This window comes from Necator americanus, chromosome III (genome assembly GCF_031761385.1).
Source record: "Necator americanus strain Aroian chromosome III, whole genome shotgun sequence".
Classification (NCBI taxonomy): Eukaryota; Metazoa; Nematoda; class Chromadorea; order Rhabditida; family Ancylostomatidae; genus Necator; species Necator americanus.
In genome coordinates, this window is record NC_087373.1 from 35,722,050 (window position 1) to 35,749,774 (window position 27,725).

At 38.2% G+C, this 27,725-nt stretch overlaps 1 protein-coding gene across 1 annotated transcript; it reads right to left on the reverse strand.

Annotated features, from left to right (window-relative positions):
- Positions 1–2,476: 2,476 nt before the first annotated feature.
- On the reverse strand, positions 2,477–26,098 carry RB195_012027 (uncharacterized protein; the record flags this gene model as incomplete). Its single annotated transcript, XM_064193696.1, has 12 exons — positions 2,477–2,541; positions 4,970–5,119; positions 5,184–5,312; positions 5,737–5,803; positions 6,489–6,608; positions 6,705–6,769; positions 6,932–7,093; positions 16,870–16,935; positions 17,687–17,839; positions 18,052–18,136; positions 18,698–18,836; positions 26,049–26,098. The coding sequence occupies 12 exons, from the start codon at positions 26,096–26,098 to the stop codon at positions 2,477–2,479; spliced, it is 1,251 nt and encodes a 416-aa protein (XP_064051279.1).
- Positions 26,099–27,725: the final 1,627 nt, after the last annotated feature.

Consider the following 27,725-nt stretch of genomic DNA (forward strand, 5'->3'; position numbering starts at 1 on the left):
TTGTACTTACCGTATGTGTGTGCTAGGAAATAATAAATGTATAGAACTGTATGTTGCTTGTTGTTAGCCTTCAATTAATTTTAAATCTGGCGGCAAAACAAAAATGACAGTTTTCATTGAATCAGCATCGCTTTTGCATCTACTAAAAGGATCCCACCACAAAATTGACAATTTTGGGATCTTTCCAGGAAGAGATATGGTTAGGTATGACTAGTTAGAGTGTAGATGACGAGTATGAAGAAGATCACCCTCAATTCCCTCCAAGCGTCCCGAAAAACGATGTGGGAAACTGCCATGTGGATCGAATTTTCCCACAAGACACCTTATTAAGCGCCACGTTTGTACATGCACCAGCTCCCTTAGCCGGCTTTTTATTGTGCTTCTATTGATATCCCTTGAATAGGCTACAGAGAAAAGCTCCTGGTTTCCATCCGTTTGCTCGCTGACATAGCGCGTAATGAGGTGCCTCGTAGGAGGATTCGATCGTCAAGGGAGTTTCCCATGTCGTTCTCTAGGGTACAATCAAGGAGAATTGAACGTTACTGCGCTTGCACTTGTTTTTTACACCACCGGCCATACTTTTTCGTGGAGATCGTGAACCCGTCAGTTTCGTGAAGGTGCCTTTCAAGGGTTATATTCCGAAAAACACGATTTTTTAGGTTGAAAGTAATTCGCTAAAGAACCATTGAGCTTTCAAAAGCAATAATCGGAAATTTTGGGATAAAATCACTCAGTAATCCCACGATAAAACTCCTAAGCTCACAACTTCTGCAATTCACTCACGTGAAAGGCTAGATTTAGAGATTTTTGACACTCTCACGCTAAATTGTCATTTATTTGTCCGCTCAAAAGCAAAAAAAAAGTACGTCATAGTCTCCAGTCAAATTTATTCGGTGCTGATTTTAAATAATAATTCCTAATAATCCAACACTATTACTTTCTCCTGCTTTTTTAATGACTAAATATTTTTTTGAAGAAATAGTCCGATGCGACTTTCAAAGAATGCATAGACCTTCTTTTTTACAATATATAGATATTCTCAAAAAAAAACAGTATTACGTGACACACGGCACGTTCAACAAACATGATGCGTACAGACCATGTGTATGGCGAATAGCTACACAATAGATAAATGGGACCCATCGATACATGCTTCGAATTTTTCAAATATTCATTGCATACAAAGAAAATTCGTACAATCCTTGGAAGCAGATAACATAGCCGATAAAAACAATGATAATAACCCGTTATAAGCACCTCTGAATAAAAAATGTGCATGATTTTTTTTCCATAGGATGAGAAAAAACAAAAAGTAGGTAAAGGTCCTTGTAGTATTCGAGGAAGTGTTGCTTGAAGTTATCCCATATTGCAGTGTTTTACTTACTTACTGTAGATCTCTCTTATACAAAAAATAAAGGCGCCCAGATCCGAGTAGATCCAGACGTAGCATTAGGTCATGATCTACCTATCCCTTATTATACACAGCTGTTTACGAGTAGTATTGACAGCGGATGGGAAAACATGGCGAATAATGAATACCGTAACCGACCATAACCGATGTTACAGTTAGGAAGAAGACAACTGAATGATATTCGTTGTTTGAGATAGTAAGGACATAATTAGGAGATTCCATGGAGACATGGAAATGACTAGAGAATACGAATAAAGACACAGTAAATTATATATGATCTAGTTTTTGAGATACAAATACAAACTTCGTGTAAAAGACTACCGGTTTGAACAGAATGAGGTGTAGAGCATGGTGACACATGGTAGTAAGTACAGCCTCCGGTGTCTACTTCTGCTCGAGCGACCACAACGCAGCAATTCACATGGGTTTATTGACAATGTTGGGATCTCTACAGGTAAATATAGGGTTTAGGATGTAGATCTCGAATGTGACCGTGATCATTCTCAATGCCTCCTAAAAGTACTGAAAGACGACGTGGGAAAGTGCCCTACTGGTCTTTTGTTCCAACGAGGCATGTTAGAACGCGCCACCTTTGTACACGCGCTGGTCTCCTCACCAGTCTCTGCGCTGGATCGCGAACGAGTGGACGGGGACCAATGACGTCTCCTCAGCAGGTATTCATTCAAGTAAAATCGATGAATGGGCTCCTTGCGGAACCGGTGCGTGTACAAAAGTGGTGCGTACTAATGTGCCTCGTAGGAACAAACGCTCGATAAGGCCATTTCCCTTGCCATTTTTCTAAAGGACGATTAGGGGAAATTAAGCGTGTTAGCGCTCCAAGCGGCGCTCGTAAGGACGTGCGCTGGGGCAGATGCGTCGCGCTGTCACCCAAGCAAAAATATGTACCACTGACTATGAACATGATAAAGGTGAAAAAATAGTATAATCACAATGGTGATATCGGAAAGAAGAAAAAAAGAAAAAGAAAAGAAAAGAAACCACAGAAACTTGAAAGACTTAGAAATTGATGGAATTCATGTCGGGATTGCCTCCATGCAGTTATTGTCATTGATCTTCCGGTTCCCGCATGTAATACATCCAGTAGATAACGTTGAACAGCATAAATACAGCTACAAAAAAAAACCTTATAAACTAATGGACGGAGTTATGTTGTGTTTAATACAAATGTAAGAAATCCCAATGCTTCCGTGGGACAACGGGAACTGTAGCGAACAGGTTGTTATTTGTTCTATCTTTTTCTTCAATGCAGTGCCGGAAAGTTTTCGACAAAAAATCGGAGATCCACCAGATGAACGCCAATTCTGTTAGACTGATAAGAATGTCTTGACAATTTTGTAGTTTTTCTTCTTCATTTTTTTTTATTCAGCATATAATGGAAATCCGGGGTCGATAAATTGGTACCATACTCGTTTGGGAGGATAAAAACACTGACTTGACCCATCGGCTAGCCACCGCAAGTCATTGTGTAGGCCAGTTACACGTTCGTGAACCTCAAACGATTCTGAATTGAAGTGAACGTGGGTGAACAGCCCAAGCGGATTGATTAACGCCAGAACTTTATCCTTACAATGGAAATCAATCAACGGCATAACTGTTATTGTTAGTCAGTTCATCTAATAGGCAGGTAGCGATCCCCTTCTCCTAGAATTAGGGAGGTTGTTAGTCGAAGAAGTCGGCGACCGCCCGACTAAAGCCATCAAACTTGGTGAAGGTTTTTTTTTTGCCAACAAAGACTTGAGGGGGCCGGAATATGTGATAATCAGAGAGGGCTATGTCAGGAGAATAAAAAGGATGAGGTACTGTATCTCAGCGTAGCTCTTTTTAATTTTTTTGATGGGTCCCCTCAGGTAGCTGTGGTCTCGCGTTATCATGAAGGAGATGCACCGAAGTGCGAAAGTTCGACATTCCTTGAATCTTGGCATAGAGATTGCAACTTGTTGGTAGTCGAATTTAAGCAACAGCCAAGATTGTTAACAAAATTTATTACGGCTAACGTTTCGGCGTTGTCGCCTTCGTCAGAGCCTGGAAAGTAAGAACATTTGCAATATATCCTCTCAAATGCCTCATCCAGAACAAGTCATCATCCCCTAGGATACTACACCCGGAAACAAAAACCAAAAAAGCCCAAATCGTTGTGCCTACCTTTAGCCGCGTTGCCGTGATGTTAGCGGATATCCGCGTGGTGCTATCGCTCCGCTGATACTAATTAAGATGCGACCCGCATATGACCCCGTAGATCAAACCCGCAAAGGTCTTGATACAGAGCCAGCTCGTTGATCACGGCTAAGCACTCTTCCTTTCTATTCATTTTTGGACCTTTTGCATTTATCCAAAACGCTTCTAAATTTCTGCGAGCTATAATTTCGGGTTCGTACGATAGAATTGTGACAGCTATGCAGAAAGGAACGTTTTCATGACATTGTCTGCGGTGAACTCCGAGGGGAGTTGCTGCATTCGATTCTTTCATCCCCCTTAAATGTTCTTTAATGCGAACACTTGTTAACAATCTTGGCTGTTGCTTAAATTCGACTATCAACAAGATGCACCGAAGCTCGTCTCAGCCTTTTTTTTGAACAACTTCCTCGAATTTTTGTGTAGTGTAGGTGGCAGCGGTGAATGTGTGTCCTTGCGCACGTAGTACAGCATTTCCCTAGAATTCCAGAAGTTGTCAGAACGGAGGATTGTCTTCGAAATTTGTGTCTCATCTTGCGAAGCGAGCCAACCGGCTGTGGATAGTCCTTATGACAGTGGTGCACCGTGGTGTCCTCCCCTAATGCGCTGACGCTGACGCTGACGTGACGGACTGCTGTCGCTGCTTCACAGCAGCGGCGCCATTCATAGAAGACGCTGGGTCAAAGGCGCAAACTGGTGTCCTGCTTAAACTTGTCCTTAAAGTTAAGAAAGGGTGACTGGATCTATATACCTTTGCGAAAAAGCTACGAGAATGTCCTACAACTTCACATGATACATAATGGGTACTCGATCGAAAACCGAAAGTTCTGGATTTTCTAAAAAAAAAAAACCGGACAAGATTTTCTTATCTATCTAATAATTTTTAGTGCTTGATTAGAGTAGAACTGTTCTTTCAGCTTTTTGACGTTGTTCTGAAGTGAAAAAAGATGCGCTTTTACCTATTCAAGACCTCTATTTCTGTACATTTCGCGTTTTTACCGTTTTGCATTCCAAAGAAAAAAAAAGCGAGAAAGCCCTAGTTATAGTATGATCAAAACGACATGAAGCACATACGTAACTTCTCTTGAAACATTTCGGTGGAGCGCAGCCGCTAGGAGCGTGGTGAAGTCCCTACTGGCATCAGCCATCGTTACAGTTTGCGACCGTCCCACCTCGGTTCCAACTGCTGCCTCCACCGCGCTGTTTCGAGCGCGTGCGCAATTGCATCGCAACTACACTTGTGATACACTTCGTTTGACGTTATAATTTATTCCGCAGTTGCACCAACAACCAAGTCGCAACAACTACTCAGACCACTGGATCTTTTTCAGAAACCAGATATGTGAGACCACAAATCCAACTTACATGGGAAAGCAAACCGAGCTGCCTTATCGATTGCTAACGCCCTTCGTGAATATCGTAACGCTTTATACATTAGATGAGCGGAATTTTTGTTTATATGCGGATAATACTTCGCAGGACCCTCCTCATATTCCGAATCGTAGTCCGATGGTACTGAAAAACACATTTGCGATCATTATTGATTAATGTAACAAAAAAGGAGTCAACTTGATCTCACCTATAATATGCTTCTGCCCGTAGTTGCTTTGAATCTTTTCAGCCATATGATTGTACTTATTAGCACGGCGCATATAACTGTTCACCATGGCAAATTCTAACAGTACACCAAAAATAAACAGCATACACACTAAAAAAAATTGATAATTTATGTAGGTTTTCTGGAAAAAAACTGAAACTTGAAGATTGGCAAGAGACCAGAAGGAGAGGTATGAATTTTTGACATCACACAAAATTAGGAGGAACTCAGAAGGAGTAAAGAGAGATCACCCAGGAAAAAAAATCACGCAAAATACATGTAATTTCCTGTCGTTTATACTTCTCATCAGGTATATAGTCTCAAAACCCGTTGAGGCGTAACCGATGCGACGCGGCTGCGCTAGTCAATGCGAGCAGCAGAAACTATAGCTGAAAATGGGGAAAAGCACGGACTACAATATCGTGACTGTCGTGACACACGCCAAATCGTTGGACAACGGGACTTCACAAGGACCATCGATCGATCGATGCAATCGTATGAAATCACACTAAGCTACATATGTTCTAAATTTTACCTCCGTAGAAATAGTCTATCGCTTTAGCATAGGAGACTGGCGGTAAGGCATATCGTATCCCATTACCCTGAAATACGCGGAATAACCCACAAAATATGAGTAATTCCGAAAAAAAAAAATCAAAAAAAGAGTCAACAGTGAAACAAATATTACACGGTATTCCTAATATTTCAAAGTGAAGAACTCGGATGCTGGCTATCGAAGAGAATTTTCTCGGAGAGAAATGGGGGAAAAAGACGCTTAAGTTTCGAAGAAAAAACGTGTGAGATTCAAAAAATTCTATAAACAAAGAGGTTTAAATTATTAGAAAGTATTTTTAGAAAAACAGAGTGCGAAATAAGTCAGAAGCAAATTTTTAACCACTTTAAATAGTACCACTCTAAATAATATACCCTAAATATCGAAAACAAGAGTGCAAGAGTAAATAATAGGAAAAAAACAAAAACAATTATCTCTATGTGTAACAACAAGAGAAAGAAAAAAAGAAGTAATCAAGAATTGAAAAAATTCAAGAAAAAAATCATTTCCAAGACAAAAGAAGATTTTTTTTACAAATACTTTTAATATCACGACACAGCGTCGGCGTAGAAATCTTTCACTGGGTGACTACGATGCGTTTGAATCGACAAAAGCCGTGGCGATGCGTGCCCAGCAAAAGAATTGCGTGCGCTGCAGCGTGCGGACGCGTCGCGGTCACCCGGTTGCAGAATTTTGGGACCAGGTATAGCCGAAGTTTAAAGAGTGATTCATACCTGAGTGCTGAGTGTTAGTAACGTTGTAAACGATAACGAAACCCGTGCCGGCACTGCACGACGATCAATCCAGAACGATACCCATGAGATCGCTACGATTAATCCAGTGGGAATATAACTCTAAAATAATTGAGAAAATAGTAAAATAAAATAATTGGATAACTTGTCGCAAACTATTTCATAACATATTTCAGCTCTGTTTTTCTACCAACACACCTGAACCAAATGGAATCCGATTGCTCGTTTCAGGTTCACCATGGCTAACAGACAACTGAAGTCACCTAAAAGCAATATGCATTGTCTCGATAGTTATTGCGGCAAAGAAAATTTGAAAAAAATAGTTCTTGGAAATTCTTTTTAGAAAAATCGTTGTAAAACTGACAGTTTTTTCTTTAAGCTAGCTCTTTAGAAGTTTTCTATGGATAAAGTGCTCATGAGTTTACCTAGCCTGGACGAGTTTGGCGTGATAGTGTAGTGGAACACGCCATTACAGTAATCATTATCGAATGACATAATATGATATTCGGGGAGTGCAATTTCTGGATTGAAACGTATCGGACCATCATTGAACCATGTGGCGTTCATCTCTTGCTTAACGTGAGCATCTGTAAAAAGTGACCTACAGTAGATTGTCAATAAACAAGCAACATCGTACGCTTAGCGCCATATTGTCAATAAACAAACAACCTCGTACGCTTAGCGTCATAGCAAATAATGGCGATAGGGCGCGCTATCACGCGGATCTCACACTCTCAGTAGTTTTCCTTACAAAAAAAAATGAAAGAAAAATGACTCAGTAAAACCTGACTGTGAGGTGAATGACGGCACCCAGCTAATTCGGAGCTTTTCCAGATCCTATTATAAATTATATAAAATTTAAATAAAAGGAAAAGGTAAAAAATGAAAAAAATACACAATTTTAATGCGCACCTCTCAGGCGCCATTAGCTAGGCTTTACCGAACTCAGCTCTGCCTGTTTTTTTTTTAATGTCAGAGAACTACCCCTGTTTGATCCAGAAAAAAGTAAACATCTTACATCCCTGACGATTAAGTTTGGAAATACCCAATTCCCCGAGAGCAGTCTCAGTGGCCGACGAGCTAAATTTGATTGTCGCCAAATTGTCGTGAGTTAGTCGATACGACAACAACAAACACATAAAAAGAAGATATTTTCGGATGGATAACAAATAATTCTTTAGAAGAGAATCGGGTCTTCAGCTGTTCAGCTCGTTCTTTTACCGGTGATGCAGTACATAGTACGGTAATCACGTTTTATACTACTACTTGGTACAGTCAAGAATTCCTCTGGAACACGCTTGATACACTGAAACGTTCGGAAACGTTCGCCCACTTATATTGATCGCCATGTCGATCGACTTTATCGTCGTTAATTGAGCTCCCAACATTTATCCACGGGAACTGTTGTGCTAAGATTTCATTTTTCGAGGTCCCAAACAGATTAGATGAATGTCGCGTGAAATTTCGTAGCGTTGCGTTGTGCAGCGTTCTGTACTAGGTATAATGATGACTTACTCAAATTATTTGGATCCCATATATTAGGTCGAGTCATAAATATTTTCCGTTTTTTTCCATACATTTCTCTAAAAGTAACGGCAATCAGTTGACTGCAACGTATTGAGCTTCTCTGCTAACTCTCTCTTGTGGTTTGAGGTGGATTTTGTTCCAATATTGACTTCAAAATATCGTCATCCAAGTTTCAAGGGCAACCCTTCTTCGGTTCATCTTTCAAGGTCACATCTCCAGAACGAAATTTGACAAACCTATTTATTTCTAACCGCCCAATGGATCATCACTCCATCACCATACACACTGCATATTCTTTCTGGAACCGTGACCGCAGCACTATTATCTCGTTCGAACTCCCGAGTCATTACATGACGTAAGGATATTTTTTTCAATTCTCCAAGGTGAAAGGCTTTTTTCAAGGTGAACCAGAAAGTAAACGTGATGTGCACAAAACTAGACTGGTGTTTAGAGTGTACAAAGACTAAAGTGGTTCTGCTTGCATAGCAATGACAAAAATCCCTTGTTTGGATAGCCTACTGTGTGCGTGAATAGTTAAAGGCATCACTCCACGAATCTGAGGTGGTACGGATTTCAGGTGGAGTATTAGTATACGGGATCGTAGATTAAGGAGGGGAGTGAGGGGGTGATTCCGTCCATTTCTTCCTAATTGCCGTAAAAAACGGCCCGGAAGATACGGCTTCGGGCGTTCTGGCGCACTTTTTTCTACAAGTAGTTCGACTGGAGCGCGCCAGGCTTGTGCGGCGTCGAATCTTCCGGACCGTTTTTTACGGCAGTTAGGGATAAAATCAAATCACACGGAATCACCCTCCTCTCCATAATCTACTACCCCTTATAAGAATACTCCACCTGAATTTGCATCACCTCAGGGGTAATGCCTTTAAAGCAGGTACCATGTACTTTGGCTAAAGTTAATCATGGTTCAACCCTGTAGAATCTTCGAAACGTGGCAACAATGGGACTTGACCAGTGTTGATTGTATTTTCCAGCATCGATAGCAGATAACATCGAGAATCCCACGATAATCCCCCAGTAGGGGCAACAGCGTTTTTTTGTGTGTTGCTTGTACCACTCGTAAAAGACCACGGTTCCGTAGGGGAAAGATGTATTTTAGAAAATGGTCCAGCCTAGATCCTTAAAGAAAATCCAACACGAAATCGACGATTTTGGGATCAACGGATAGGGAGTATTTCAAAAGTACGATCATGATCACGCCCAATTCCTTACAATAATCCAGAAGATATGGAAATAATTGGAGATCTGTGATCCCGTTTCTCCTACGATGCGTCTTATTACAGGTACTAGAACGAGGGCAACCTGCAGTGCTTCCACGATTGCGCGGATGGGTTCGCTCCCGCTGCTTATCTTAGGACGACAGAGGTAATATTGGGCCCTATCGTGTAATAAATTGCATCGTTGGGTACACGAGATCACGCAATTCTTCATCTATGTTTCTTTATCGATTATTAATAGGAATTGAATGTGATCACCATAAATTACACCCTTACTTCTATTTATTGTGTAGTAACTCCAGTAATTCCATCGTTCCATGATAACCTTTAGAGGCAGCCCGAACTCGATATTTTCCCACGGATTTCTCTACTACGTTAGTTGTTTCGTGATACTCTACCTTTAATAGAAAAAATTCCGTTGGTGTGAACCAATGGAACCTTTCTGGTACATTCCCTGTGCCTGACGCAAAACACACACGCTTACTTCCAAGCAAAGCAGTAAATGAGAGGACCAAATTGAATTGCCTGAGGGAGAATCTGAATAGAAGAGATGGTGGCCGTAGGAGGGTGTTGAGAAGCATAGAACAACATATAGCATATGCTCTTCGACCAATGGACCCTCTGTTCCTAGGCCTACGAGGCTTAAACAACCCATTGTATGTAGACTAACCTCCTTTATAATCACTTTCAGATCACCCTGAAAACCTGCAAATTTTTCTCATAAAAGAATTTTTTTTCATTTAATTGCGAATCTGGATCGCAAGAGCTCTATTAGAGGCGGGTTTCAAAGATTATCACATATATTCTACAAAATTCAGCGTACTTGGTCACGGTAGATATAATTTGGCCTGCAGTGCGAGAAAAACCTTGATGAATTCTTTCCTTGGAATTTTACTTTTCTTTTATTTTATTATTATTCTTTATATTATATTATCATCCTATTATATTATTCCTGTATTATTTTTCTTTTATTTCCAAGTCAAACACAGCTAAACTATTAGTCATTATTAGTACATATAAACTTTTATATACCTATTATATAAAATGATTATATTATATTTTCATATAAACTTAACTTTATAAACAATTTATTGACAATTAACAATTTAATTAACGATTTCTAATTAACCTCAACAATTTAACATCAAAATTAAAGATTCAATTGACTATTTCTCATTAATGTTGACAAGCCAACTTTAACCTGATTTTTTAATTTAAAAGCGTTATTTTAATGCTGAAGGTTTCTTGCGAAGGAGTAGATTTGTTTTTTGGACTAAAACTACTACTATGACGTCATGTTCCTGAATTTTTTCGCAAAAATTTCATTTTCACTTACTATATGTAGGGGTAATCGTTGCAGAAGTTCTGATTGCTCCTACGTATAGTTTTAATTTTTTGAAAATATTAAATACAATTCTTAAGTATTATATGAAATTCTTATTCCTGAAATATATCATATGTGTCTGATCAAATTATTTAGGTCAGGAATTGATGCTTATCCGCTTTAAGGTCAACCAACAATCGTCCACAATTCACATTTTGAAAGATATTTTTGCAAATCATGGACATACGTATCGATCGAAAACAAAAAAAATATTTTAGAAAATATTTTGATGTTTCCAGAAACTTCACCAAGATTATGGTCTTCTACTGTGGCGCAAAATTTTGATGTTAAATTCTTGAGGTTAATTAGATTTCGTTAATTAAATTGTTAATTGTCAAATCTAAAGGGATTATATCAGCACCCATTCAGCGCAAGCATTATTCCCTTTAGATGAGTTTTTTTCAAAATAAAAAAAAAATTAAAGGTAGAAAAATTGTAGATACATATCAGAATTGAATGTAGCTGTCTAAAATGAGTGTTGTGACATGCAAGTCACTGTTGCTCTCAAAGAAAAACTTTCGAAAAAAAAGTATCCGCCTCGAATTTAAATTAATGTTGCTTTCAAAAAAAAAAACGTTCGAAAAAAAGAGTATTCGCTTCGAGATTTTCTTACCCTCAACCCGTGGATTGTCATTTAAAGGCATCATCCCACGAATCTGAGGCGGTCCGGATTTCAGGTGGAGTCTTGGTATACGGGATCGTAGATTAAGTAGAGCGGGGTGATTCCGTCCATTTCTTCCTAATTGCCGTAAAAAAACGGCCCGGAAGATGCGGTGCGTGCACAAGGCTAGCGCGCTCCAATCGAACTCGTTGTAGAAAATAGTGCGCCGGAACGCTCGAAGCCGTATTTTCCGGGCCGTTTTTTACGGCAATTAGAAAGAAATGGACGAAATCATCCTTCTCTCCATAATCTACGATCCCGTATACGAATACTCCACCGGAAATCCGTAGCACCCTGGATTCGTGGGGTGATGCCTTTAATATGGAAGAAGACGTCCGCAGACTCACAAGTCTAGACGAATCGGAAACCACTCCACTAGCAGATAAACAATGAGTAAAATCTCGAAAATCACTCTCTCATTTTTTATGAAGCCCTATTCACACTTCCGTCTCAGTCGCTAGCTTCGTCGCTCGACCGAGGAACAGCTGTTTATAGGCGACGCACAATCGAATACTTAAGCTTGTTGCTTCCTAAGAAAAACTGGAACGACACGCAAAATCATCTCATAAACCTCAGCTTGGAAAAAAATGCTTCGAATTAATTAATTCGTATTAATTTGACGAATTATATCATTACTGGTAACTAATTAGATAGGTGTAGGGCGAAGGAAGGGCTCTAATCTCGATCGAGTTTTTCTCTTCAAAATGAACCTTAGCGTTCCCTTTTAGTTCGGTTACCTCTTTTAACTCGTACAACTAGCTTCAAACAAGAAAATTCAAAGACAAACGAGAGAGACGAAGAGAAACAGAGAAAACTCTAACCGCTGAAATCTTTGTTTTCTTTTTTTTTCCGAACCAGTTTTCTGTACAGTCTGTGGCTTACCGATCCGTTTGGGATGAGGCCCCACGTTCACTTCAATTCAGAATCATTCGGGTTTTACGAACAATGACTTCGGGGTGGGGTAGCCGCGCTATGAAGTCACTATAGTCCTCAAAACAGGTTTGGCACCAATTTATCGAACTCGGGAGGGTGGAGCGGTTGGTTGGCACGAGAACGGTTCCGAACCATCGATCGGTCCTGCAGTCACAGCGGCACCTTTCACCGAGTGCTCTTCACACCGCCTTGCCTTCCCTTCAAGGACACGGAGAAATGAAGCACTGACAAATTGTTCATATTATCGACGGATAAACGGACATTATCGGGAAATAAAGGAAATTCAGGGGATTTCAGTACAGTTCCTTATTCTGTTCTCTTATAACGTATCTATCATAACCAGCAGCCATTATCAGCTTACCCTACAGTACCTCCTGTGTTAAAGGCATCACCCCACGAATTTGGGGTGGTGCGGGTTTCCGGTGGGTTATGCGTATACGAAGTCGTAGATTATGGAGAGAAGGCTGATTCCATCCATTTCTTCCTAATTACCGTAAAAAACGGTCCGGAAAGTACGGCTTCGGGCATTCTGGCGCGCCATTTTCTACAGCGAGTTCGATTGGAGCGCGCCAGTCGTGTGCACGCACCGCATCTTCCGGGCTGTTTTTTTACGACAATTAGGAAGAAATGGACGGAATCCTCCTTCTCTTCGTAATCTACTATACCGTATACGAATATTCCACTTGAAATCCGTACCATTCCAGATTCGTTGGGTGATGCCTTTAATGAATACAAAGAACGGTACACCACAATTAACCACAACCCCGCCATGGTTACGATCCAGAGTTTAGAAAAAAAAACCATAGAGATTGCTCCGGGAATACGGAAAAGGTGAGCACATGCATTACAGAATATCTCCGTTGTCAGAAGTTTTTACGAGACATCCTCTTATGAGGCAGATCATAAAATTCCGGATAGATAAACCTGGTCATAATTAACTGAGACCCGGAAACGAACATTTCTTTGGAAAGAAAAAACAAGTAAAAGAAACCACGTTGGATTTTTATTGATCAGATTGATACATTGGAAAATTGATCATTAACTTGGATAATTTGTTTTTTACTTTCTCAATTATTCAACGAGATTATCTACATATATTATCGTAGGGATTTTTTTTCTGCTCAAGGAAGCCCTTCGGATCCTAATCGCTGTTCTTTATTTCACCGAAAAAAAACAATTCGCGCGACCTTCATTTTTAAAACCCCTATTAATCAGGGTCGTTTCGTCAGTCAGCGGTTAATGTTCCACGAAACGATTATTGCCAATCCGGCATCTCGTTCATGTGAAGAATCATTGGGAAGGATCTGAATTTCCTTTATTTATTTTTTTGCTGTTTCCTTTATTTTTTTTTTTTGTTTTTTGTATTTATTTTTTTTTTGTCTGGAATCGAACGGGATGTGATTCGAAACCATTGAGGGAAGCGATCAATATTCACTCGAAAAATGGCAATAATACATAGGTATCCACATCTGCGTATCATAGTTTTGTCATATTGATAGGTTCTAAGGTCTGAAATTGAAATTTTTCAATGAGTTGAGAGTTCAATGAGCTTCAGAAAAAAAATTATAGAAAAAAAAGAAAAGGAAAAAAAGAAGAAAATAATATTTCGTCCTATACGTAAGCATACAAATAACTTATTTTGCTTCCATTTCATTCCATTTCCACAATCAAATAAACCCGAATAGAAATTTATCCGTGCTTTCCCCCGGGGAAAAAAGAAGAAGTGACTACTATTCGAACCAATCCGCAAGAGAAGTTTTTTTTTTCCTTGCATCCTGCGCTTCTCACTAAATCAACATTTCCAGTCATGTAAACATAGCAGGATCAGGGAAACACTTTTTTTTAATCCTCTTATTATTTAGGCGAACAGGGATTAATCGAAAATGCCGCGAAACCAGTGAAATTCCAAACTGATTTTTGAAAACATGGGTCCCGTTAGAGGGTCTCAAGATACGAGAAATAAATACTGCAAAAAGCGGATAACTAGGCCAAAAGTCAAAAATATCGGAGATTTGTATTATTTCCATTATTTCATCAATTTTTTTAGTATTTCAGCGTTCTACTTTGTTTTTTTTTTCCTAAATTTTTGTTAATTCGTCTTTTTCTGATTGGTCGATGATAGCGTAAACTACCGTAGTAGTAGAAGTAAGAAGCAATGATAAACTGAACCATTCAAAACAGCGATGATTTAAATCTACAAAATTCGAAGAAGCGAAAATCTCAAGAAAGTATTTATGCTGGGAATTTTGTGTAGCATCCAGTTTTTTTTCTCGGGTGGGGCGGGTTTAGCGCAGTCGGTTAGAAGTTCTGCTACCTGCACGATCGATCGGAGGTTCGGATCCACCACCAAGCCTTCATGGGTCGATAAATTGGTACCAGACTTGTCTTGGAGAATAAAAACACCGACTTGACACATCGGGTAGCCACCGCAAATCATTGTTACATAGGCGTTCGTAAATCTCAAACGTTGTCTGAATTGAATTGAGCGCGTTTGTAGGTCCCAAACGGATTGATCAACGCCAGAAACCTTATCCTTTATGCCATTTTTTTGGCAAAGAAAAAGAAAAACAATTCAGAAACACCAGAGAATATTTCTCAAAACGAAAACATTTGAAAGTGATTTACCACGCAGCACTGGCGCAATCCTCGCGCCTATTACTCTTGAAGTCGTAGGACGTCGTCCAATAACATTTTCTTCGCCCGCAAAGCTATTGTTCCGTGGCGCGGCGGGTTACGGTAATTGCGTCGAATACAGACAGCAGAGAATGGGCACACATGAGGTGATAACAAATTTCGAAGCGGATCATATAACTGCATATCGGATAGAGCTTCATCTGCAAACTCCAGCGGTGATTTTTCACGGTTCCAAAGACCATGGTTCAATTTAACCTCTCGGGTAGGAACTGATTTTTTCTTTGGATGTCGTGGTAGGATAAAGTAGAAAGATCCGCTCCCTGTTCAAGGGCGTTGACTGACTTAAAGGCATCACCCCACGAATCTGAGGTGGTGCAGATTTCAGGTGGAGTATTCGTATACGGGATGGGAGACTACGGGGGTTCGTCCTTTCTACTAATTGGCGTAAAAAACGGCCCGGAAGACGGCTTCACCTTTTGGCCATTTGACAGGGTTCGATTGGAGCGCGCCGTTTTGTGCCGGATTCCCGGCCCTTTTTTACGGGAATTAAGAAGAAATGGACGGAATCACATCCCTAATCTCCATAATTTACTATCCCGTATACGAATACTCCACCTAAAATCCGTACCACCTCAGATTCGTGGGATGATGCCTTTAAAGGCATCTTAAACCTAAAGGCATCAGGACTTAAAGGCGTTAGCAGAATGATTGAGGGTAAAAAAGTCTTATAACAACGTGATTAGCAACAAATACAAGATAATTTATGTAAAAAGGCAAAAATTTGTACACAGGAAAAAAGTGGTAAACGTGAGAGAATGCGGCTCAACGTTGATCCGCGGTGGCACAGTGTCCTTAAAGGCATCACCACATGAATCTGAAGTGGTACGGATTTCAGGTGGACTATTCGTAAACGGGATGGGAGACTATGGAGAGGGGATGAATCCGTCCATTTCTTCCTAATTGCCGTAAAAAACGGCCCGGAAGATACGGTTTCGGGCGTTCTGGCGCGCTATTTTCCACAACGAGTTCGATTGGGGCGCGCCAGCCTTGTGCACGCGCCGTATCTTCCGGGCCGTTTTTTACGGGAATTAGGAAGAAATGGACGGAATCACACCCCTCTTCATAATCTACTATCCCGTATACGAATACTCCACCTAAAATCCGTACCACCTCAAATTCGTGTGATGATACCTTTAATGTGGAGCAGTTAGCCTCATAAGGCAATGAAATCGCTCTGCTTTATAGCCATGGCCATAAATCTTTAGAAACGGAAAAGCTGTAACCACCACCCAGACGCATAACTCAGTCATTTACGATTATTTCTAGTTTTTGCTCCTAATGCATGACAATCAATCTCTCCTGTAATGTTTAGGGAGATTATTTTTGCTCTACAATAAATTAAATAAATAAATAAATAGAATTAAATGGAATAAAGTTTGAAAAATAATGATGAGTAACAAATAAATAGGATAAATAACATGTAAAAATCGAATGAACGAAATGAATGAACGAAGAAATATAAGAAATATAATTCAGGCATAAAAATTTTTTAAAAATATTGACAACAAATGCAAAAATGTAATGTTAAATGGATAAAAAGTAACGCCAACTCGAAGTAGCGAAAGTAGAGGAATCGAAAGTAAGAATTTTTTGTCGTGGAAATCACAGCGGTTGACGCTAATACCATCGATTGATTCAATCACTTTGATCTTCTGATCTTTGAACATTGCAGGAAAAAAATATGTATGCGTTACATCTACGGACGAGAAGAAGAATTCTCAGCTCTACAGCTCAAAACGTGTTCAATAAGGAATATGCCCTTAGAAACATGCAAGGGGTTTTACCTAGGAAATCTTAACAGAATAATCTTCTTAGGATGTGATTATGCATAGGAATCCAACTTAAGAGTATGATCTTCAAAAGAAAACCAGTTAGATTTAGATTCTGCAAAGAAAATTCAACAAACAAACATTTGCGAAAAAAGAAACTCACAACTGATGATCTTAATCGAGCACGATTGCCGATCCAGTGGATAATCTTGAAGGTTGAGATGGCAGGCTGAAAAAAATCGATCACATTTGATGATCAACGGGACTATTGAATAAAATCTAACATACATCCGAACAGGATATGGCCCGTTTTCTTTCTTTCTTCCAGAAATTGCTGTTGTTTTGTTTTTGTGAACAACGAAAAAGACATTTCTTAGGGTTTGTTTGGAAAATTTTGCATCTGAACAGGATTCTGACCTGGATTTTCTTTCGTTTTTTTTTTCAGAAATTGCTACAGCTTTGTTTTTGTGAATAACGAAAAAAAGAGACATTTTTCAGGGTGTAGGGACACAACGTTTTTTGACGAAATTAATCGTAACACAATCAGAAAAGCGGCAGAGATTTCAGGCAAGCCATTGGATCCAAAAAAAAAACTTCACTCCATCCCCATAATGTCTAACTTCCGGAAGTATCCAGATGAGTCTTTAGCTTTTAAAGGAACTATTGAATTTTCCTAACCATAACCGTAATCGCAACCAAAATAAAAAAAAAGAAAACGATTATGAAGCCTAAGTTCACGAAATGCTCAATGCGAACGATGGATCAATGAGGTCGAGCTCACGTTTATATGTGTGTCAATTGGACTGCAGCTTCACAAGGCACGAAATCAAGAACAACTGGCGGTTAGGAAAGATACCAGTTTTCCTAACCTCCTCCCTCCAAAGCGCATCATTTTCAAATTTTCAAATATTCAGATAATTATTCAAATTTAGCCAATAGAATCGATTTAATCGTAAACCTCAACACACGACAGAACTTACCCAGGTTCAATGTCACTCTAGTCCCATAGGCTATCACTCCCTCAGGTGATACGAACATATTAAAGTTGTGCACAGTCACTTCATGAAAATAAGCAGTTCTTGCGTTAGCAAAATAGAGATCAGGTAGCCACATTTGATCCAGTAGCGCTTTGTCTGAAAATCAATATATTGATTAGGGAAACGTCCCGAATACTCACTGCTTCCATACCATACTTTTTCCTGTGAAAACAGGAGTAATTTAGCCTGGATACTTACTCTTTCTTTTTCCGAACTCATGTATTGTTAGCAACCTACGAAGAGAAAGGAGTGAAGAAGAAGAAAGAAGAAAAAAAAAGGAAAGAGAGAAGAAAGAGATGTCATGTTACCATTGACGAGAACATAGTCGCTGCCATTATGTCTCATACGAGTATCCTGCCAACTCATGTATAAGTATAAATCCATGTCGAATGTCTAAAAAATATGCGCATAAGAGATCTGATGTATGAAATTTCAAGAAAAATTAATTGTTTATTGTATGATGGTGATAAAGTTTAAAGGCAGGATGACATAAAAATAGCGATATTGAGATCTCTCTGCAGAAACATAGGGTTAGAAGGAGCCTAAAAACAGCGTGAGAAACGGCCGTGGCGATCAAATTTTCATACGACGCGCCTAACTACGTGTCACCTATAGGAGCGCAAGCATACGCGGCGCATTGGCGAGCGAGCGGACAATCAATGCGCCGTTGACGCTGCTTCTGCGGCTCGGTGGCGGACGAAGCACACATGTCTTCACTCGTACACTTGGCGCGTTGTTAGGTGTCTCGTAGGGGAATTCGATCGACAAGCCCGTTTCCCACGACACCCTTCGGAGGAATGAAGAGGAATCGGGCGTGATCTCGATCATAGCCGTGATCTACACTCTTACCCCCATCTTTTCGTGGAGAAAAAAAAAAACTCAACACCGTCAATTTTCATGGTATGCTGCCTATAAACTACGCGCATATTAATAGTTAAAAATCAAAACGCGTACCATTTCGGTGGATCTGAAGTTCCCAAGGCTTTCCACATAGAAACCAACGTGAACTTGAAGCGGTTCTCCCCTTCCATTTGTTGGCATCGATTTTCGATGTAATTTTGAATAGATCGGATGTAGAGCGTACAATGTGTTACTGAAAAGATGCGTATCGATCGATACTCTCTGTTTAACCGCTATTGACGCAATAATAAGAGCGCTTTTGGAGTTAGTTAGGGATGGAGACATCCACAAAAATAATCTTTCCTACGGTGAAGTGGACTTAAGCAAGCATCCGATGTATTTTTTTAATGATTTATTTAATCTTTTAATGATTTTCTCGCACCAGGGGAATTTTATCCATCTGCCCTAACATCTCTCTGGATCCTCTACTTCCACGATAAAAACAAAATTTCAATTCCTACAACAAATGATTAGTGGTTAGATGGGAAATCTATGATTCTATCATGATTGTTTTTCTACGCTAAAGCAGTTAAGGGGATTAATTGATGTGCGGAAATCCCGTCTGGCGGTTTCTCTGTCATCTCCGCTAATCCTACGCTGTCTAACTGCTAACTGTTTTTATCCGATTTGAACCAAAAGCATAATCGTAAACGAACGAAGAACACAGGCAATTTGTTCTTCGAGATGAATGGATCGAAGAACAACAAAAAAAATTCAAAAGTGACATTTTGTTGGTGATTTAGTCAATCCTGGGGGGCATTTCAGGAACGAGCGAACGAAATAGAAAGAGTTTTGGGAAGAAATGAACACTGATTTTAAGGACTGTATTAGTCAGTGACTGTTTCTTCTACCGTAACTCTTTATAATACTGTAGAAATAGAATTAGAACAACGATTATGTATAAGCTAATAAAGTTTCTCTGTGAATTTCACTGGTAAGTTGCTCTCATCTTGGGACTTAGAAAAAAATTCTCCAAACCTATCACAACAAAAGTTTTTACTAATTATATGCTGAATAATATGTGGTACATACTAAGTAATAAAAAAAGGGATAAAGGATAAAGTCACTGGCGTATCAATCCACTCGGGATGCGCCAACGCGCGTTTTGCTGGAATTCGTAATCGTTGAGGTTTTTTGGAACGCGTGTTGGCCTCAAACAATGACTTGCGGGGGTCAGCGGATGACGAATTCAGAGGTACTACGAACGTCGTGCGTGTTGGTACGTTTGATATCTATTGTTTGTGTTTATTTCCACTTCAGACAAGTAATTAACAGTGTCTTCTTTTTTTTTTTTTTTTTTTTTTTTTTTATTTCTGGAAAACAAATCATTGTTTTTTTTTATAGGCACCCGAAAAAAAAAAATAAACTTTATAATTTAGGTTTTTGGTTAAAGAAAAAAAAAAAAGCTAGCTTTAATCGTAACGTAAAATGACTTGCGGGAGTTGGCCGATGTGCCAAGTTAGTGTTTTTATCCTCCCAGGCAAGTCTGGTAGCAATTTATCGCCCCGAAGGGATGAAAGGCTTGGTTTGCACTAGGGCGGTTTCGAACCTTCGACCGTGTGGCTACAACGGACCTCTAACCGACTGCGCCACACCCGCCCCAGTAATAAAAAAATAATTACAATAGTAGCATTAATAATATTAGTAATGAATAATATTAAATGGAATATATTCTAGCGGTCTTTTATTGTATTATCATGAAGAAAATTTAGTGATGAAATCTTCGCGGGACTAAACATCGCGGATAGCCACAAGGTTTTCTCGTCCACGGTAATCAACCTACATATTTCCCTTCTTACAGTCAGCCGACTTCTAGTGCAAAAGCGTCAACTATCAAAAATTACTTAACTATTATCATTCAATTAAATTAAATAAAATTATCAAACTATTATCAACTACTAATCGATGACGGGTGGACGAAGGTTATTGATCTTTTTTTGGTGACTACAATATTGATTGAAAGATCTGTCGGATTGATTAAAAAATATTTTTAAAGAAGTTAGAATTCATGTCTTGAAACATCGGCATCCTCCTCCTATGTTTCCTATTAGTCTGCACACGAGTTGTTTTTTTTTTCAGGACAAAGTTAAAGGATAAAGTTTCTGGCGTTAATCAATCCGCTTGGGATGCGCCCCTACGTTCACTCCAATTCAGAATCGTTTGAGGTTTACGAACGTGTAACTGGCCTTTACAGTGACTTGCGGTGGCTAGCCGATGTGTCAAGTCAGTGTTTTTATCCTCCCAGACAAGTCTGGTACCAATTTATCGACCCCCAGAGGGATGAAAGGTGTGGTGAGCACCGGGGCGGATTCGAACCTCCGATCGATCGTGCAGGAAGCGAAACCTCTAACCGCTACACTACACCCACCCTCTTTTTTTAGAGATGGAGCAATTATTGGCCAGATGTTTCGGGTGTTCTGCCGTTTTCAGAAGCATGAGGTTATTAAAGGTTCCATCTAGAAACCTCGCAAAAGCACTAGTAGAAAAATGTGAGAAAAAAGTGAAAAAATTATGGAAGAACCTAATCAGTCAGTGTTTATTCACATAAACAGATCGATAGATAAAAGTATTACAATTATTTTGATAGTTATTTTGGATGCAATGATTATACTTGGAGATTTTTTTGTCCAAATTTTTCTTCGCTATTGCTCAGGTTTTTAATTTTTTTTTTTTTTTAGAAATAAACGTAATTGACATCTTTCTACATTTTTGATGAAAGCTGTCCAAGTTTCTCTTAAAATAATCGACATTTCGAATGAATCCAAAAAAGTTTTAATGGGTTTCAGTTTTTTTTCTTAAATTAAATATTAATTAAATTAAAAATGTTTCAATTAATTAACGAACGAGCATACTTCATTTCTAGACCGCGTCCATTATTCAGTGCTGTCATTCAGTCAATGTATTCGATATTTTCCAGAGCAACAGGAAACAGAACAAATTTTAAAAAATAAAACATAAACCTTCCTCAGACTAATTTTTAATTTTTTTTCCTAGGCTTTTATGAACACTATGAGGAAAAAACTCAAGAAGAGAGTACTGAGGTCGAAAATTCAGCTTAACGCGTCGATCATCCATGAAAAACTCAATTCAATTCGTAGCGAATTCATCGGGTCCTCGTTCCTGTTTCACTCGATCCCAGTCACTAGTCGAACTCACCTATAAATTGTTCTACCATCGATATTTCAATAATCTTCGTATTCCTACGGAATTCCACCTTATGGTAGATAACCTCATTGACCGTAACCTTCACCTCATCGACCGTCATTGAATTCACAAACCTAGTGGTTACGTTTCGTCACAAATAAATAGTCCCGAGGTTATATTCCTGGATATGGACACTAAAAATAGTCATAATGGAGGGTTTTGTGAGCTACATTAGCACCGAACCCTAAAACAATCGCATTTTACCCCCGGATTTATGGTACTCGGATTCAACCTCAGCTCAGGTGGTAATTATGAGGATTGTCGTTGGAGAGACCGTAACCTATGCATAAATTCCAGAAGAAAGAAAAAAAACTCCAGTTAATAACCCATGGATGCATAATCAGGTTAAGAAACCAAATGTGGTGCTCTGCGTTTTTCTGGGGACCCTTAGTGAGATTCCAGGATTCCTTATTGAATTCCCTAAAACCTCATTCGGTTAAGAACTTTCGTTTTCGAAACAAAGCGGTTATTCTTCATCTTAACCATGTGTTTCCCTTTCTTTTTGGTGAACCGAATTTGGTATTTGTAGATAAATAAATGAATAAATAAACAAATAAACAAAGATAAACCTGACAACGTCCGGTCGAAAGTTGACGAACACAGTCCAAGAAGCCTAGACTACCAAATTTGATTTCAAAAAAATCATAAAATAACAACTTTTTCATATTAATGCAGATAAGAAGAATATTGTTTGACATTTCAAGTAACTATTATCAAATACTTGAGAACTTCAAAACAACATCTATTTTTTTAAAAATTTCCTCGTTTTCCGAAAGCGATAGAACTCGTCAGAAAAAGTTCCTCCAGTAACAATTTCAAGGGGACTTGATTGACCTTGCACGGGCACTTTTTCCTTAGATTCCCCCCTAACCAAATCGACTCAACCCAACTCATTCCAACAACAATCCATATGAATGCGTACGGAGAGAGTTTAAAGATGAATCCTGGATGTCGTGCCCGAAAATTCTGGCGGACAGCCAAATTGGATTAAAAAAATTTCCCGGAAAAACATAATGAACTTATCATAACTTACAAACGCTTTGAGCGCGTGCTGTCGTAAAATGAAAATAGTAAAAATAGCAAAACATTCGACGACGAGGTTCGAACGTTCGAACGACGAGTATTCAGCTTTTTTCAGAAGGATACTCAGATAATCGAGCAATACTTATATATTACTATATATCATTATTTATATTATATTATTATATTGTTTATATTATATTACTATTTATATTTAATCGCTAAGCTGAAAGACCATTCAGCATTCGAATAATCGAATTTTTAAATTTTCGTTCTCTCTACATAGTTTTCCCTGCTTCTGGTTTGTCGTATTGATGTTTGGATTCTTAGTAGAGTATAAGGTTCGAATATTCGAGTGCTGACACTTCAACCGAATATTCGAATTCGAATATAATGGGTGGATCATCCAGTACAAGAATAAAATGAAAAATGAATCAAACAATGGCACCATGTTCCAACGAGAGGTTTTTTTTTGCAAAACACTTAGCGAGAAAAAAAAAATTACATAGAAAACAATTACGAGCAGGTGCTTTGGTGTACATACGGATGATGATTGGAGGGACTGCTATCATATTTCGTCCAGGAATTTGATCTACGGAGACATTTGTGTATGCAAATACGGAAATACATAATTAAACAACAAATAAGAATAGATGGACAGATATTTCAAGTAACCAGGCTTAAGCGGAGAAAGCAGGAAGTGTCAAAAGCGAGAATATAAAATTCTAAAGAATTCACCTTAAATAAAAAGAATGTAAGGGTTTCTGCTAAAACTTTGAAAAAAAAAACAAAAAAAAAGTAATATTACCAGCAGAGAAAAAAAAATTAAGACTACTTAACTGGAATAAGTGTGTACTGTATCTTTTTAGAGTCCATGATTCATGTAATCCCGAGTCGAATTTTTCCAAGAAGCAAATTTTTGAAAACAAGAAATACAAAATTGCTGCTGAACTCTGAAATTCATCATTAACTCTAAACCTGCTCTCCTAAGAAAAATTTGAAGAGAATGAGAAAAAAAAAGGCGGAAAACGGCTTTTATGTTGGAACACTTCTGTTCTTGTTCTATCTGCTGCTTTTCAAAATGAGGCAGATATTTTTTTTATTTTTTATTATTTTCATAATAAATACTTTGGGGAGATGTATGACGTCATACCGTCATATTTTATATGGTATGGTAAGGTCTTGTTGTTATATGAAGTTAACAAGAGTTTCAGAAAAAAAAATCTTAAAAACTTTCGCAAAGTTCCCAAGAAAAACCCAATTTTTCGTCCTTTTTTTCTCCCTCACAGCTATGGAACTGGGTGAGGGAGCCGGGCAGAACAAGGAGCTGACTGAGGAAGTAAAAATTCCAAAATTGGTGACACATAAACGCCAGACGATAGCTGAAAGTGACATTTGTAGAAACTGTTTCCCCATGTGAATCCAAACAAAACAACACTAAACAACCTAGACCCGAACATAAACAAAACAAGATACATATATTCAAACTTGGTTTTAAGGAAAAAAAACTTAAAAATTAAAAATAAACAATTTAAAAATCATTGCGAGAAAATAGTTTATTAAATTACAAAGAAAAGACCACGAAAAAAAACCTCTGACTGCTCATTTGTCATGAGATGAGTGTTATTTTTCCTCCAACTCTTTTTTTTCGCGTTCAAAATTTTCTATAAATAGAAGTTGTTGACATTTCAGTATATTCTTTAGATGGCTTGATGATGGATGTCATTATGTCGCATTGGCACGAATTGCTAAGCGCTTAGTGAAAAGCAACATATCTGAATCGAAGTGAGCATGCGAAAAGTAAACAAAAACAGCAAAACAACAATAATCGACGCGATAATTGCAGAAGTGATCATTTACGGTGGCAAAAAGCAAAGAAAAGTTGCAAAACGCCAGAAAAACAAGTCTTTTCAGAGATGACAAACGCAATTTCTTAGTCGGAAAAAGATTTTCTTCACGTTTTTGTGGATTTTCCAGGAGGATTTCCCAGGTAACCTTCAAGAAACTAACTATCGATAATAACTATTGATTGTCGGTAGTAACTGATTTCTGCTCAAATTATCCAATTTGTCACTTAAAGTACCGTATGCCCTTATATTTCAATTTTTTTTAAAATAGATTTTCCTTGACAATGAAATAAAATTGAAATACCACAATACCATGGCCTCATATTTCACTTTTTTTTTTGGAAAAATAAATAAATAAGAAGGAATTACGTGAAATTGGATATCTATTGGGAACACAAACAAAAAGAAAATAGTACAATAGAAAAAGGAAAGAAAACCGTAAATTTACGAACGCCATACAAATAATTGAAAAATTCTACAAATTCGTATTTTGAGAAGAAAAGAGAGACTTAGAAAAGAAATTTTAATTATCAGACTTCTGACCAACGCTTATCATTTTACTTTAATTCACCTTATTCTTTTCCCTGTCTGAACATAAACGTAACCATAGTTCGTCTAATTTTTATATGAAATAATGATAAATAAATAAATAAATAATATAGGAGTAATTAAGAGAAATGACAATGTTATAGCCACTAATAATTTATTTAAACAATTCTTTAACGACACGGACAAACATTATTGATTGATTGTCCAAGTAACTTTAATGGACATAACTGAAGATCGTGTGGTGGAACTTAAAACTAAAACTAAAAATTAAAACTTAAATCACTTTTTTTTACTTTTACTTATTTTTCTACCTTTAAGATATATGTAAAGGTGTAGAACGAAAAGTATGAAGAAATAATTTTGCACTTCCATAAAAGTTTTTCAATTTCTAATTTTTCCTACCTAATCTCATTGTAAACCTGATTAACTGACTTTGTCAACAATTTTTCATCGGTATTCCTCTGTTTAAATCCATAAAATCATGCATAATCCATTAAAAATCGATATTTCTTCCATATGCCTATGCAAAATGTGTTAATTTATTCTCTATGTATTTTCCTTTTATTTTTTCTATTTATTTTTGTTATTTATTCTAATTTTTGAATATTTTAATTTTCCCTCCGAAACCCTATTCGTCGGAAAGAAGCTTCACAAATGCTTTGTTCCGTATCCATAGGGCCTCATCTTTATCTTAAAACCTCTTGTGTGTGTGGGCAAAACGTAAACAAACCAACGAACAAACAAACAAACAACTATTCAATGAAGATCCATAAATAACTACTTACCAATATACAAACGAATACAACAGAGCCGAATATAGCCGTCCAAGCTTCATTTCGCCTCGAATAGGCGAGGACGCATTCGAACTGCTGAAAATGAGTGGGGCGTGGTCAACGGGATCCGCTATGATGTCAACGAGACACACAATATAGGCACAAAATAAGCTTAAAAATGGCAAATAGTTTTCCAGAACAAAAAAAAAGAAAAAGTGGAAAAAAAGAGAGAAAAAAGAAGGAGAAAAAAGAGAAACAGACTAGAAAGAAAAAGCAAAATAAATTCAAATTTGCGCTAAGATGAAAAACAGGGAAGAAATAACCGTAATCAAACGAACGGAGGATGTAGAAAAGATATAAAAAGCACTAAAACATCGTCATAACTTCATGAATCGGTCCTCAGGAATAGCTACAGTAACCAGTGGTTTTTTTTCTGCAGCAGCAGTAGCCACTAATCGAACTCCATTAATATAAATGAAAAAAAAAAAACTCAGCACAACTCACGCTCCAACGTTTCTTTCAAACCTCCTTTAAGAGGAACATTAGCCCAATCATAAGCACTATTTATACTTCCCCCAAAGCTATTTATCTCAAGAGACTCTGTGACGATCACATGTTGTAAACAAAGTATAAATAAAAGCTATTTTTCGAAAAAAAAAATCAGGGTGTTTCTGCTAAAGAGAAAAATTAGAGAGATTTCCTCTCATTAATTCCACTATGTTATCTTGAAAGGATGTCTTTACAATCCCCGTACGGAATTGGTTATTTCCGTAGAGTTAATGCATCAAATGATTACTGTATAAATACACATGGTAGTGCAAAAGGCCCTCATACTTAAAGACAGCTTATCCAGAGATTGAATCCGATAATTAAAATAACGTCAACTTGAATACAACATATCACGAAATCGACAATTTTGGGATCTCTATACAAATAGGAAGCGGCAGAGGTATAGCTCACGAATGTGGGCATGATCACGCTGTTTCCCCCTTGTTGTGATCCCATCTTCCCAACGATGCAACTTATTACGCGATAAAACGCGGACAACTCCGTCGTCGTCCAGCATCCGCAATCCAACTAAATTTATAATTTTTCAAATATGAAAAAATTTTTGCTGCAGAATTGAGGGTTATTTTTTTGTAAGAGCTCCGCCAGACACCGTAAAATTTCTTTTGTGAGGAAAGGTTATCTACGCTTTCTGTTCGGGGTTCGGAGTATCTCGTTTTAAAAGATAAAGTCAAAGTCACTGGCGTATCAATCCGCTTGGGATGCGCCAACGGGTTTTACTGGAATTCGTAATCGTTAGGGTTTTGGAACCCAAACAATGACTTGTGGTGGTCAGCGGATGACGAAATCAGAGTTTTACACTCAACAACCTGAGCAGATTCATTGCCGGGGAAACGGTTTTTTCACTGGGGATTTTTAGAACCTCCGATGATGTGAGGAAGTGGAACCTCCTACTGACTGCACACATCCATAAATAATTAAATACTTAAAACCGCCTATAAATAGATAAATATAGTAATAAGAGGCGCCTTCTCTGAGTGAACCTCGTTGAAAACCTTAAATCTTTAAAGATGCAAGTGCTACCCTAATTGCTACTCACTTAAACTTTACATCCAGATGTCGTCCATTCCGGGTGTAGTTGGCTAATGTAAGCGCCCAGTTGAATCCTTTTAATAATTCAGA